Below are 16,131 nucleotides of genomic sequence, written 5' to 3'. Positions count from 1 at the left end.
GTCTCGCTCAAGTTAACTGGAGCAGGTTATTTGAGGGGAAGGAACATCGGTCAAGTCGGATGTTTTTAAAAGTGTTCTGACAAAAGCTCAGGTGAAGTACATCCCTGTTAAGATTGAAGGGCAAAGCAGGCAAACGTAAGGAAGCTTGGCTGACGAGGGAAATTGAGGTATTGGTCAAAAACAAGAAGGATGCATGCGACAGGTATACGCAACAGGGATCAAGTGCATCCCTGGAAGAGTTTCCAGAGCTAAGGAGTAAACTGTAAAAGGAAATGAGAAGGCCAAAAAGGGGCCATGAGATATAGTGCCCTCCATAATGTTTGGGGAATAGACCCATCATTTATATATTTGCCTCTGTACTCCACAGCTGTAATTTCTACATGGTAAAACCAAAATGTATAAAAATGGCCTTTAATAAAATCTGACAATGTGTACTTTAACCACATGTGATTATTTTCTATTACAAATATCAAATTGAGGAGTACAGATGCAAATAAATAAATGATGGGTCTTTGTCCCAAACATTATGGAGAGCACTGTAGCTCTGGCAGGTAGCATTAAGGACATTCCCAAACGATTTTATAAATACATAAGGGGGGAAAGGGTAACTAGAGAGAGTGGGACCTCTCAGGAATCAAAGCAGTCACCTCTGTGTGGAACCACAGGAGATGGGCAAGGTCCTCAATGAGTATTTCTCCTCTGTATTTAATTAGAAGAAAAACAGTAGGATGGAGGAACTTGGGGCAGTCAATGGAAGTATCTTGAGAGCAGTCAGTGTTAGCGTCGAAGATGTACTGAAGGTACTATCGTGTATGAAGGAAGACAAATCTCCAGGGCATGACCAGATACATCCAAGGACATTGTTGGAAACTAGAGAGGAAATTGCGGGTGCCCTGGTTGAAATTTACGAGTTGTCCTTAAATACAGCAGAGGCGCCGGAAGACTGGTGGGGAGCGAAAGTTGTGATTCTTTTCAAGAAGGGCTGCAGGGAAAATGCTGGGAACTATAGGGTGGTCAGCTTAACATCTGTAGTTGGAAAGTTACGAGAGAGTATTATGAGGGATAGGTTGTACAGGCATTTGGACGGGCAAGGGATGATTAGGGATAGTCAGCATGTTTTTGTACGTGGGAGGTTAATATCTCACAAATCTGATTGAGTTATTTGAAGACGTGACTGTAAAGAAGTGTCATCAACGCACTGTGTCTTTACTTCACTTTATTCATACTGTAACATACATTACTGCACTAGCTGTACGTGGTCTGTCACGGGAACTAGAGAGAGATCAGTGGGTGGGGAGGTTGCAATTATACTTGTGATATGGGAAGTGGTTAGTAGTGATGAGGTCACTATGTTAAAGGTACATGCACATATCATCTACATCCTTCCCCTTAGAAACAAAAGGCAACAAGGTAGTGACAGGGTGACCACGTCACATGCGCTATGAGCAGTTATGCAAAGTCGCCATAACGGACAGGCGGCTTGACAACGCGTCCCGACCGGGTTCGCATCTCGCCATCTCCCCTCCCTGCAGGAAGAAAAGGAGCCGGTGTAGGTGCAGGTGCAGGTGACCGAACCGGAACGGGGGATCCGGGAGGGGATGGAGAAGACGGAGAAGAAGGAGGGGACGCGGGCGCAGCAGCGGGGCAGACGGGCAGGCGAGGGAGGGTGAGCCGGGGGAGAAGTCGGCTGATAGAGCTGAGAAGGCAGGGACCGAGACATGCGAGGAGCGGCGGGAGGGGTGGAAGACTGCAACGGCGGAGTTAATGGGTCCGCGGGCGGAGGTGGTGGCTCGTTGACAAGCCGCAGGTGCTGTCGTGACCGGCGGTAAACGATGCCGTCATGGTCGACCAGATAGGACCGAGGCGAACCTGCAGAGCCGACGACGGTGGCGACCCTGGAGTGACCAGAGGGGGACTGCATTCGGACAACTTGACCGGGGAAGAGACTCGGGAGAGGACGGCAGGACTCATCGTGGGAGCGCTTCTGGATTTCGTGCTTAAGGGCAATGCGCTCCTGGACAGCAGCGGGCTTGAGGACGGAGGACACGAGGGAGCGCTGGGCCACCGGGATCGGGGGCCTCATGGTGCGAGACATGAATCGCTGCGCAGGGGAGCCCATGGCAGGGTCGAGGGAGATGTTGCGAAGGTTAGGGAGGGCAAGGTAAAAGTCAGAGCGAGACAAACGACAATGTTCCAGCAAGTCTTTGGCACTGCGGACTGCGCGCTCTGCCAGGCCGTTGCACAAGGACGTCTAACAAGGGCAGGACGTACACAGTGAATGATAGGCCTTTGCACATCTCGTATGTGTATGTGACAAATACACTTGACTTGACTTGGGGAGTGTTGTAGAGCAGAGGGATCTAGGAGTGCAAGTGCATGGTTTCTTGAAGGTCGAGTTACAGGCGGATATTGTGGTCAAAAAGGCTTTTTGCACATTGGCCATCTGTCAGAGTATTGAGTATAGACATTGGGAGGTCATGTTGCAGTTGTACATGACTTTGGTGAGACCGCATTTAAAATATTGTGTTCAGTTCTGGGCACCATGCTATAGGAAAGATATTGTCAAGCTTGAAAGGGTTTAGAGAAGATTTACAATGATGTTGCCAGGACTAGAAAGTGTGAACTATAGGGAGAGGTTGAGGTAGGCTGGGTCTCTATTCCATGGAACGCAGGAGGATGAGGGGTGATCTTATAGAGGTGTATAAAATCATGAGAGGAATAGATTGGGGAGATGCATAGAGTCTTTTGCCCAGAGTAGGGGAATCGAGGACCAGAGGACATAGGTTCAAGGTGAAGGGGAAAAGATTTAATAGGAATCTGAGGGGTAACCTTTTCACACAAAGGGTGGTGGGTGTATAGAACAAGCAGCCAGAGGAGGTAGTTGAGGCTGGGACGATCCCATCGTTTAAGAAAGTTAGGCAGGTACATGGATTTGGAGGGATATGGACCAAGTGCAGGTAGGTGAGACTAGTGTAGCTGGGACATGTTGGCCGGTGTGGGCAAGTTGGGCCAAAGGACCTATTTCCACACTGTATCTCTGTATGACTCGATGACTCTAATCATTTTACTCCAATGCTATTCCTTCTTACAAAAATACAGTACATGTTAATAATGCCTGTAACAGAAGTAAGTAAGTAAGTTTGTTGGCCAAGTATTCACATACAAGGAATTTGCCTTGGTGCTCCGCCCACAAGTAACAACATGACATACAGTGACACTTACAAATGACTCAGAAATCACTAAACATTACTAATAATAAAACATTAATGATGAAACACCATTGATCAAGCATGTGAACCAACAAAATACCAGATCAAAGGGAGGCTACAGATTTTTGGCTGTTGAGTAGAGCAACTACTCGTGGATAAAAACTGTTTTTATATCTGGCTGTGGCAGCTTTGACAGAGTCGCCTTCCAGAGGGAAGTGATTCAAAGAGTTTGTGGCCAGGGTGAGAGGGGTCAGAGATGATATTGCCCGCTCGCTTCCTGGCCCTTGCAGTGTACAGTTCATCAATGGAGGGAAGGTTGCAGCCAATAACCTTCTCAGCTGATCGGACGATTCGCTGCAGCCTCCAGGTGTCGTGTTTGGTGGCTGAGCCAAACCAGACCATGAAGGTGAGAACAGACTCTACGATGGCCGTATAGAATTGGACCATCATTGCCTGTGGCAGATTGTGTTTCCTCAGCTGCCGTAGCCAGTACATACTCTGTTATGCCTTTTTGACTGTGGAGTCGATGGTCGCCCCCCACTTAAGGTCCTTGGAGATGATGGTTCCCAGGAACTTAAAAGACTCCACATATGTGACTGTGGTGTTGATGATGGTGAGTGGGGTGAGGGGAGGGGGAACTCTCCTAAAGTCTACAAGCAATTCCACTGTCTTAAGAGCATTGAGCTCCAGGTTGTTGCAATGGCACCAGGACGCCAGCTGTGACACTTCCTGTCTGTCGGCAGATTCCTCCCCATCCTGGATCAGTCCAATCAGGGTTGTGTCATCAGCAAACTTGAAAAGCTTGACAGAGATGTCTGTGGAGATGCAGTCGTTGGTGTAGAGAGAGGAGAGGAGAGAGTACGCGGCCTTGCGGTGCTCCTATGCTGAGCGTTTGCGGGTCCGAGATGTGCTTTCCCAGAACAGTGGGACCGAGAACTGTACCGAGAACAGTGCCACAATAGCCAATAAATTCCAAAAACCAATCTTACTTGACGTTCAACTAGGGCGGCATGGTGGCGCAGCAGTAGAGTTGCTCGCTTAAAGCACCAGAGACCCGGGTTCGACCCCGACTACGGGTGCTGTCTTTACGGGGTTTGTACGTTCTCCCCGTGGGTTTTTCTCTGAGATCTTTGGTTTCCTTCCACACTCCAAAGACGTACAGATTTATGGGTTAATTGGCTTGGTATAAATGTAAATTGTCCCTAGTGCGTGTAGGATAGTGTTAATGTGCGGGGATCCCTGGTCAGTGCAGACTCGGTGGGCCGAAGGGCCTGTTTTCGCACTGTATTTCTAAACTAAACTAACCCTCAAACACAGCACTCCACATCAACAATCTCACCGATAATAGCCACTCCTGAATGGCAATTCTGCGAGTACTTGACTTCCAGCATAAGCAATAACTCTGCAAAACTAATCACTGCTTTTTAAATGCCCCACGATGTTAAATTTGTTCCCAGTCATATGTGTTATGAGTTATGTGTGTGACACATAACTCTACCATTAATTTCAAAACACCAAGCATGCGACTAAAGACAAATTTACACCCTTGTGTCTATGATTCTTTCATCTACATTGCATTTTAATCAAATATATAATAGACAATAAACAATAGGTGCATGAGTAGGCCATTCGGCCCTTCGAGCCAGCATCGCCATCACTGTGATCACGGCTGATCATCCACAATCAGTACCCTGTTCCTGCCTTAACTCCGCTATCTTTAAGAGCTCTATCTAACTCTTTTGAAAGCATCCAGAGAATCGGCCTCCACTGCCTTCTGAGGCGGAGAATTCCGCAGATCCACAACTCTCTGGGTGAAAAAGTTTTTCCTCATCTCCATTCTAAATGGCCTGCCCCTTATTTTTAAACTGCGGCCCCTGGTTCTGGACTCCCCCAACATCGGGTACATGTTTCCTGCCTCTAGCGTGTCCAATCCCTTGATAATCTTATGTTTCAATACTCCTCTCATCCTTCTAAATTCCAGTGTATACAAGCCCAGTCGCCCCATTCTTTCAACATACGACAGTACCGTCATCCCGGAATTAACCTTGTGAACCTATGCTGCACTCCCTCAATAGCAAGAATGTCCTTCCTCAAATTTGGAGACAAAGACTGCACACTGCTCCAGGTGTGGTCTGACCTGGGCCCTGTACAACTGCAGAAGGACTTATTTGCTCCTATACTCAACTCCTCTTGTTATGAAGGCCAACATTCCATTAGCTTTCTTCACTGCTTGCTGTACCTGCATGCTTACTTTCAGTGACATGCTCATTGAAAATCCATAATGCAAAGAAACACTGAACGTCTTTATCAAATACACACGGTTTTACTTAAAAATAACCTAATCTTACATTGTACTGAATCGTTACATCTCAATTATGGCTTAATTACAACCCAGAATTCTAAAGGATGGAGAGATGCTACTTTTTAAGCAACACTGCTGCATTAGGTGCAATATTCTACTGGAATAATACTCACCACAGCTTTTCACATAAGTGTCCATTACTTCAGCACTGATACCAGAAGGACCTTTTTCACTTGGGGCATGTTTTCTGAAAAAGTTCTGGAAAAGTGCAGAATTTATGGCATTAGGAACAAGGATGTTTTGGATCTGCATTTTTATTAACAACTCATTTTCTTCCTCTTATAAAAGAGGAAGACATACCTATAATTATTAAATTATTGTGATTCCCTAGTAGAAAACTTGCAAAGTTTTATAAATGAAAATTAAACTGAAGTCACTAACCTTTTCTGGTACTGATTCCAGCACAGGGAAGAAGCTGCCTGCAGCAATGCATTTCTACTGTAAGTGTCCCATAAGGGTGGGTGGACAATTTGAAAATAACCTAGAAGAGGTTTATTTGCATACTTGACACTATTAATTTAGATTTAATCAAGTGCTGGTTACGTTCTTTTTTGGCAGATGGGTGGAGGTGGTGGAAAGGCAAAAAATAAGTTTTATCCACACATGGGAGTCTTTGGGTTAAATCAGTATAAATCTTAAATAAATTCAGATTATTATCTGAATGGTGTCAGATTAGGAAAATGGGAGGTGCAACGAGACCTAGGTGCCCCTGTACATCAGTCACTGAAAGTAAGCATGCAGGTACAGCAGGCAGTGAAGAAAGCTAATGGCACATTGGCCTTCATAGCGAAAGGATTTGAGTGTAGGAGCAAGGAGGTCCTACTGCAGTTGTACTGAGACTTGGCGAGACCGCACCTGGAGTATTGTGTGCCGTTTTGGTCTCCTAATTTGAGGAAGGACATTCTAGCTATTAAGGGAGTGCAGCGTAGGTTCACCAGGTTAATTCCCAGGACGGCAGGACTGACATATAATAAAAGAATGAATCGACTGTGCTTATATTCGCTGGAATTTAAGATGAGAGGGGATCTTATACAAACATATACAATTCTTAAGTGATTGGACAGGCTAGCTGCAGGAAAAATGTTCCCCATGTTGGGGGAGTCCAGAACCAGGAGTCACAGTTTAAGAATAAGGGGTATTTAGCACTGAGATGATGAAAAACCTTTTTAGCCAGAGAGTTGTGAATCTGTGGAATTCTCTGCCACAGAAGGCAGTGGAGGCTAATTCACTGGATGTAGTCAAGGGAGATTTAGATATAGCTCTTAGGGCTAACAGAATCAAGGGATATGGGGAGAAAGCAGGAACAGGGTACTGATTCTGGATGATCAGCCATTGACTGGCAGTGCTGCCTCGAAGGGTCTATTGGCCTACTCCTGCATCTATTTTCTATGTTTCTAAATAAACACACAGCTGTAGACCAACTTCTTTTGAGTCAGCGACTGAAGGAAAAAAATACATTTGGGAACTTAGCAATTGGTTGTAGTCTTTAGTTACCCCAGTTTCAGCAATGCAGATGAAAACAACAGAACAATTACTGTGTTCTTAGAAGCACACGCATGGCATGGTTTGTGATAATTAAATAAATTAGAAACCAATGGTTTTCTTTTTACTTCAATTGGAATGAGATAAATTTGAACAAGTTTAAGCAGTCAGGGGGCATCGTGAGCTGACCTAGTTTACAACAACAGGTGTGTATCCAATACCGGAGATTCAGTTAAGGAGTTAATGTAGTTTGACAATGAAGTATGTACTGCTGTGATTGCAGTATCATTTTATTTAATCCCACATTCTCAAAGATCTAAATTGTTGTTATGTGATTATTGAAATAGTGAATGATTGTTGAATTATATCTGAAGTGCTGCTGCTTAATCTGAATGAATATATTTTAGGCAAACAAAACAAAAGGGACATAAAATGGAAGGTACACAAAAATGCTGGAGAAATTCAGCGGGTGCAGCAGCATCTATGGAGCGAAGGAAATAGGTGACGTTTCGGGCCGAAACCCTTCTTCAGACGGGTTATTTCCTTCGCTCCATAGATGCTGCTGCACCCGCTGAGTTTCTCCAGCATTTTTGTGTACCTTCGATTTTCCAGCATCTGCAGTTCCTTCTTGGACATAAAATGGAATTCACTTATTGGTTCTCTTTTGAAAAGACAGATACAGAAAATTACAAATTTATTTCACCTGTATACTTCCTTCTGTAGCCAACACTTCAGCAACAGGCACAGATTGAATAAACTGCATGAACCCTGAAGAAGAGTTTAAATATTACTGAAGAATAAAACAAGAATATATGGTGCATTCAGTTTTATGCAAGGGCATGCCACATTCAATATAAACATGTTTAAAAGTTGCCAAGTATCACACCTCATTTTATTATCCAAAACATGTTCAATCTTTCCTATGCTTGGTATGAACAAGCAGCTTGGTTAAAGTACCTACTCACCGTGTTCATGAAATGGAATCAAGCAAGACAGAGAAACAATTTAAAATGCATTATATTCTGCTCACTGACCTGTTTACCTGTCCAAGTGCATTGATGGGGACATGATGCTTTCACAACATTAGAATTTTACAGGCAGTGAAATATGCTGCCAAATTGTTCATTCAACTCAAAACAAAAACTACTAAGCAATCCAATGTTAAATATAATCAATCTACCATATAGCTTATTACTGACACATGCGACTTTCAATATTATTGGATGACTTTTGCATGAGGACAATACATGCATTTGAGCTTTTAATGTAGATATTAATGGGAATATGAAATATCAGGAAAACCATTCAAATTCATAGCACTGCTCATTAAGAAGGATTAAGACTGATCATCAACTTCAACTCCACCCACCAGTTCTATTCCCAAATCACTTGATTTCCTTGGAAAACAAAAATCTATTGATCATTTTTTAATGTAATCCGTGTATGAGCAAATCTGTGCTCTGGCTTAGAGAATTCTAAAGATCGATCTTCGTGAAGAAACTTTTGTTCATCTTGGTTCTACGTGGCTGCCCTTTTACACAATGACTGTGACCTCGTATCTGGTACTCTTCGAACCAGAGATTCAAAATAATAAGAGCCAAGATGAAGATAGCATATCGGGGATCAGCTGGGAGAATCTCTTTTTCAATGGCCACACAGTAGTTAGCACGACTGTCTCACAGCTCCAGGCACCCAAGTTTGGGTGTTGTGTGTCTGAAGTATACAAATTCTACTATAACTACGTAGGTTTCTGCTAGATGTTCCGTTTTTTTGGTCATACATAGTGGTTGCATAATTGACTATTGTAAATTATCCCTTAATGTAACACCAATGTGGTTAACTCTTCATTGCACTAAGGAAGATGTGGTCAGCATTCAATTGCATTAAAATTACATTAAAACAAAATAAGAACAAAACTGAAGAGCATCAACCTAGATATCATATCTGATCACTACAAAGTTGTTCGCAGCTCAATCAATTTGGCCAAGTTCTCCTCAGGAGGACTCTGGGCCTGGTATCTAAATCGGAAGTAGTATTCCACACAAGTAACTCTACTTCAACTACATGTGTTTCTTCCAGGTGCTAAGGATTCCTCCCACATCTCAAAGACATGGGAATAGGTAAATAAATTGCCACTGGTGTATGTGGGTATCCCGATGAGAGTGAATTGAGGGGAAGTTAATAGAAACATGGGAGAACAGGTTACAGGGGAAATTAGCGAGGGAACGGGATTGCTCTGGGAGCTTGCATAGACTCAATGAGCCAAATGATAGAGCTCCATCTATCTTGTAAGGTTGCCCAGAAAGAAGCACTGTGGCAGTACGAGATGGTGTCTTACCATCATCTTCTCAATTTGGGATGGGAAACAAGTGAATTCCATATACTGTAAATTAATGAAAAACAGGTACCAGATGCAGCATGAATTCCCCTTGACACTGGACCAGAATGTGAAATAGAATGTTAATATTATGTTTGTATTTTAAGTAGAATTTTGTCAACTTCATCTGGAGCCTATTCTATATCCTCACAGAGTTCAAATGCAACCATTCCCTTAATGCAATTGTAATGTACACAGATATACACATCGCTTAATTGGGGAAAGTGTTTCACCATGTCTAGTGCTGGTCGCCAACACTTTATAAGGCGTCAATTTCAAATCAAGATTTTCTTTCCGTAAAAGCTGAAAAGAAAGCAAGATGACAATTAAAAATCCAGAAAATGTTATAATATAAATGATGTATTTAAAATATTCATCAATTTAATTATTGACATAAATATACTGAAGTCATGCAGAATGCCAACAGCAATAGATTTCCTGGGGAGCCACTGCACCAGAAGAGCGAAGCAGAGGTTAAACTCGGCTGATTAAATCTAATGAAAATCCTTGGACTAGTATATGTAAATATTATGGGAACATTGCCATCGGCTTAGGATACAGAGAAAAGATAGAGAAGGGGACGACAAAAAGAAAACTTAAGTGCTCGAGGGAACTGGCAGCCACAGGACATTCTCTGTATATGATGTCATGAAATCCCGTATGTTAGTTTGAAATTCCCACCAGTATCCTTATTCAAAATATTATTTGATTAAATAAATAGGTATTATCATGGAATTATCTGAAGATCTGATGAATTGAGCAGGCAGAAACACATGAACCCAATAGGTTTACAACACAATGAGTTGGTTATATATCAACTGATATCCAAGCTGGCTTCTTAAGCCCACAAAATTGAATCAATCATGGTGCCCTACTTATTCCTCGACGTTTGCATAACTCCCTGTTTCACAAATATGCTTAATGCACACTTCTTAATGCATGCTTATTTCACAAGATTTTGGGCATGATTTTTGCAGCTTGCAAAAAGAGATGGAAGAATTATGGATAGTCAGCATGGCCTTGTACACGACAGGTCGTGCCTCACTGACCTGATTTGAGTTTATTGAGTAGGTGACAAAGAGATTGATGAAGGTAGGGCAGTGCATGTTGTATACAAGGATTTTAGTAAGGCTTTTGATAATGTTCCTCATGGTAGGCTGATCCAGAAGATTAAGATACAAGATTCAAGTTGACTTGGTTGTATGGATTCAAAAATGGCTTATTCATAGAGGGCAGAGGGTATGGTGGAGGGTAGATATTATGGCTGGAGGTCGGTGATCAGTGTGGAATCCTGTCGTAAGATACAGTGGAATATAGATTAGCTGCAGAAAAGGGCGGAGAAATGGCAGATGGAGTTTAACTCTTGTGAGATGGTGTACTTTGGGAGGTAGACTGCGAGGAGAGACGATACAGTTAATGGCAAGCTCCTTAAAAGCATTGATTTGCAGAAGAATCTTGGAGTTCATATCTCACAAAAGGTGACAGCAGAAGTAGAAAGGGTGGTAAAGAGGATGTTTGATATGCTTATCTTCATTGCTAAGGACATTGAATATTAGAGTCTGGAACTCATGATGCAGGTCTATAGGACTTCATTACACTGTTTATACTTTACAATATTGCGTGCAGTTCTGGTTGTCTAATTACAGGAAAGATCTGGGCGCTTTGGAGAGGTACAGAGGAGGTTTACCAGAATGCAGCCTGGATTAGACAGTTTCCGTGACAGGGAGAGGCTGGATAGACTTGGATTGTTTTCTCTGGAACGTCCGAGGTTGAGGGATGACTTGACAGAAGTATATAAATGATGAGAGACATATATAGGTAGGACAGTCAGAAACCTTTTCCAACGGTGAAAATGTCCAACACTAGCTATAAGGTGAGATGGGATAGTTTATGCGGGGCAAGGTTTTTACACAGAGAGGTGGGGGCCTGGTATGTACTGCCAGGGGTTGTGGTGGAAGCACATGTAATAGTGGTGTTTAGAGACTTTTGGATTGGCACATGGAAGTGGAGGGAATAGAGGGATAGTCAACAGGAATTAGAAGAACAATTATGCCAGGAGATTGCAGACAGCTGCAGATGAAATAAGGTTGTTGTAGTAGGGGATTTTAACTTTCCCAATATATGCTGGAAAAATCATAGTGTGAAGCGTTTAAATGGGGTGCAATTCCTCAAAAGTGTTCATGAGAGTTTTCTTAAGCAGTATGCAGAGGCCCCCACGTGTGAGAGGGCAACGCTGGATCTAGTATTGGGAAATTGGGAAGGGCAAGTTAATGAAGTGTTTGTGGAGGAGCCTTTTGGGACCAGTGACCACAGTACAATTAGGTTTAAGATAGTTATGGATAAGGATGGAAAGGGTCCATGTGTTAAAATGCTCAACTGAAGTAAGGCCAACTTTGAGGATATGAGAGAGGGTCTCATTCAAGTTGAATGAAGCATGTTATTTGAGGGGAAAGGAACTTCAGGCACGTGGGATGTTTTTAAAGATGTGCTGATGAAAGGTCAGGATATGTACGTCTCTGTTAGTGATGTGCAAAGCAGGCAAACGTAAGGAAGCTTGGCTGACGAGGGAAATTGAGGCATTGGTCAAAAACAAGAAGGATGCATGGGACAGGTATAGGCAGCTGGGATCAAGTGTATCCCTGGAGGAGTTTCTGGAATGAATGAGTAAACTGAAAAAGGAGATAAGAAGGGCAAAAAGGGGCCAGGAGATGGATCTGGCGGATAGCATTAAGTACAATCCCAAAAGATTTTATAAAAACATAAGGGGGAAAAGGGTAACTCGAGAGATAGTGGGACCTCTCAGGAATCAAAGCGGTCACCTCTGTGTGGAGCCACAGGAGATCGATAAGGTCCTCAATGAGTATTTGTCCTCTGTATTTACTGAGGAGAAAGACAGTAGGACGGAGGACTTGGGGCAGTCAATGGCAGTGTCCTATGTACGTCCTATCAAAATAGGACGTACATGGTAAATGGTAGCGAATTGAGGAATGCAGTTGAACAGAGGGATCTAGGAATAACTGTGCATAGTTCCCTGAAGGTGGAATCTCATGTAGATAGGGTGGTAAAGAAAGCTTTTGGTGTGCTAGCCTTTATAAATCAGAGCATTGAGTATAGAAGTTGGGATGTAATGTTAAAATTGTACTAGGCATTGGTGAGACCAATTCTGGGGTATGGTGTACAATTTTGGTCGCCCAATTATAGGAAGGATGTCAACAAAATAGAGAGAGTACAGAGGAGATTTACTAGAATGTTGCCTGGGTTTCAGCAACTAAGTTACAGAGAAAGGTTGAATAAGTTAGGTCTTTATTCTTTGGAGCACAGAAGGTTAAGGGGGGACTTGATAGAGGTCTTTAAAATGATGAGAGGGATAGACAGAGTTGACGTGGATAAGCTTTTCCCATTGAGAGTAGGGAAGATTCAAACAAGAGGACATGACTTCAGAATTAAGGGACAGAAGTTTAGGGGTAACATGAGGGGGAACTTCTTTACTCAGAGAGTGGTAGCTGTGTGGAATGAGCTTCCAGTGGAAGTGGTGGAGGCAGGTTCGATTTTATCATTTAAAAATAAATTGGATAGGTATATGGATGGGAAAGGAATGGAGGGTTATGGTCTGAGTGCAGTTAGATGGGACTAGGGGAAAATAAGTGTTCGGCACGGACTTGTAGGGCCGAGATGGCTTGTTCCCGTGCTGTAATTGTTATATGGTTATATGTTATATGGTTATAGAGCAGTCAGTGTTACCGTCGAAAAAGTACTGAAGGTACTGTCGTGTATAAAGATAGACAAATCTCTAGGGCCTGATCAGGTCATTGCGGGAAACTAGAGAGGAAATTGCGGGAGCACTGGTTGAAATTTATGAGCTGTCCTTATATACAGGACCGGTGCCAGAAGACTGGAGAGTGGCAAATGTTGTGCCTCTTTTCAAGAAGGGCTGCAGAGAAAATGCTGGGAACTATGGGCCGGGTGGGCTTAACATCTGTAGTTGCAAAGTTATTAGAGAGTATTCTGATGGATAGGTTATACAGGCATTTAGATGAGCAAGGGCTGATTGGGGATAGTCAGCATGGTTTTGTACGTGGGAGGTCGTTTCTCACAAATCTGATTGATTTTGTTTGAAGATGTGACCAAAAATGTCGATGTGGGCAGAGCTGTAGATGTTGTGTACATGGATTTCAGGAAGGCACTCAACAAGATTCTGCATGATAGGCTGCTCTGGAAGGTTATATCGCATGGGATCCAAGGAGATATAGCTGAAAGGATAGCAAACTGGCTCAGTGGAAGGAAGCAGAGGGTGATGGTGGAAGGTTGCTTCTCAGACTGGAAGCCTGTGATTAGTAGTGTGACTCAGGGTTCAGTTACTGTTTGTCATCTACATCAATGATTTGGATGAGAACATATAGGGCAAGGTTAGCAAGTTTGCTGATGATACAAAAGTGAGTGGTTTTGCAGACAGTGAAGATCTCCTCCCACACAATGATTTAAGATTAGATGTTTTTCATTGAAACACACACATTTTAATTGTTGTCCAGAAGAATGAGATTTAACAATTAAATGTAATTTTCAGGGTGTGTTTGGTTATTCAGCATTAATATTGATTTTGTCTTTAATTACCACAATTAACACAATTCAACATTTTCAATGACATTTATAGGGAGAAAAGTGTGAAAATACTTAGTTTGCATCAGATTATTGACCGTGAATATTCCACAAGAATGTCTATTGCAGCATACTGCAGTGGAGGATCAGCAACAAACTTAACAGCAAACACCAGAAACAACCACTTCACACAGTAATGACAGATTTAACATGATCACAGTGGTTCAATAATGGGCAGGACTTGGCACAGGCAGGTAAGATTAAGGAGAATCAAATAAATATTTTATGTACTAAAGGGAAAAGTGTAATTATAAAAACGAGCCACCTCAGAAATTGAAGCAGTCTGGAGCTGCAGGAGATGGGCAAAATACTCACTATTTCTTTTCTGTTTTTATCATAGAGAATCAACATGAAAACTAGGGAACTTGGGATAGTTAATGAGGGTATCTTGAGGACAGTCCTATTACACTTGAGGAGGTGCTGCACATTCTAAAGCATATGATTTATTATTGTCATGTGTATGGAGATAGAGGGAAAAGCTTTGTTTCGCATGCTATCCAATCAAACCATATTATGCATAAATTCAATCAAGCCAAAATCAAGTACAATAAGTAGGTAATTCTGACGAGTGCGATCAGATATATCCAAGGACACTGTAGAAAACTAGAGAATACATTTCAGGCTGGCTGAGATAAATTAATCATTGCGAGTATAGTGTTACTGGAGGATAGTTAATGTTGTGCCTTTATTTATCAGGGTGATAAAAAAAACCATGTAGTGTTCTTGCTTTCATTGCTAGGGGCATTGAATATAAAAATCAGGAAGTCATGATGCACCTATAGGGAATCTGGAATGCATAGCCAGGGGTGGTGGAAACATAATATGAAAGTGTTGTTTAAGAGACTTTTAGCTAGGAACATGGATGTGCAGGGAATAGAGGGCTATAGATCATGTTTAGGCAGATAAGATCAGTTTAACTAGGCACCATGTTCGGCTACAAGGAAAAGCCTGGAAAATATAGACCAGTGAGCCCAACATCTATGGTAGGCAAGAACCTGCTGTTGAACAACAGTGAAATTATAAGGAATTTTTTTAATTGGTTCAAACTCTGCTCAAAACATCAAAAACAGTTCAAATTACTGTGATAAAAAGGACATCCTACATTAACACATATCAAGGCAATGTATGCTATTGTAAGTCTTATCTTTTCTGTATTTTTGTAAATGTATTGCAGTTAAATTCAATTTTCAGTTATGTCTGATTAGGGTGTAGCTATGTTTGGTTATACCCACTTTTATGTACCATATCTCTTTATATGTCAATTAAACAATGATGCTAATTTTTGTTAGATATTAAGATATGCACAATAAAACAACAAAGTTATCTGTCAGGCTTTTGCTGCTGGCACATGTCTGGTTCGTTTCCTACCTTGTCCATAAGTGAAATAATTTGCAGGATAAGTTGATCCTGACGGAGATCATCACCATGCTTGAATATAACAGGATATTTGCCTCCATCTTCAGTCTTAAAGATCAACTTGGCTGGCATTAATGCACTCTGCAACAGTGCAAACAGAACAGGTTTTCACAAGTTTTGGCAAGATCATCAGTTAGATTTCTGTCTTTACAGTATTGCATTGATATTGCTGCAAAAGGGAATGCATTCCTTGTATTCCAAATAGGTTTCACAGTAAATCAGAACATTTTCTATTCAGCGAGCTACGAAACCCCAAGGAAGCATTGTATTAATGAGCTATTATTCAGCATTTCATTTTCTTTCGTACAATTGTAATATAATACTGTGTAAAAAAAAAAGAATGTATCTTTGTCCTCAGAGTGTTGAGAACAGTTGTGCAGATTTTCTTGCGGTCACCGTGGGAACTCCTGCCAACGGTGAACCCGGGTCCATAGAGTGAATCCAGCCAGTGTGTGTGTGACAATGTTATGTGTACTGCCTTCATGTTTCACCACAGCAAAGTGCCAAGTACAGCCACTCACGATTTTTTTATGGCAGCTATTCCTAACCATCCTTCTACAGAAATAGACAAGGGCAGCAGGCAAGGCAAAGGAACATAATGGAGGGAAAGATGTATCTGGTGGTGGCAA

At 42.2% G+C, this 16,131-nt stretch overlaps 1 protein-coding gene across 3 annotated transcripts in view; it reads right to left on the bottom strand.

Annotated features, from left to right (window-relative positions):
• The window catches only part of pik3c3 (phosphatidylinositol 3-kinase, catalytic subunit type 3), a 124,374-nt gene that overhangs the window by 21,205 nt on the left and 87,038 nt on the right, over window positions 1–16,131 (bottom strand). For all 3 annotated transcript variants that reach the window (XM_055633266.1, XM_055633281.1, XM_055633273.1), the window contains 4 exons: window positions 15,455–15,583; window positions 9,664–9,733; window positions 7,757–7,821; window positions 5,685–5,769 (listed from right to left, as the gene is read on the bottom strand). In XM_055633266.1, the coding sequence (XP_055489241.1) occupies window positions 5,685–5,769; window positions 7,757–7,821; window positions 9,664–9,733; window positions 15,455–15,583 (349 nt within the window). The remainder of the gene's footprint in view (window positions 1–5,684; window positions 5,770–7,756; window positions 7,822–9,663; window positions 9,734–15,454; window positions 15,584–16,131) is intronic.

This window comes from Leucoraja erinacea, chromosome 1 (assembly GCF_028641065.1).
Source record: "Leucoraja erinacea ecotype New England chromosome 1, Leri_hhj_1, whole genome shotgun sequence".
Lineage (NCBI taxonomy): Eukaryota > Metazoa > Chordata > Chondrichthyes > Rajiformes > Rajidae > Leucoraja > Leucoraja erinaceus.
This window is presented reverse-complemented; position numbering and strand designations above follow the sequence as displayed.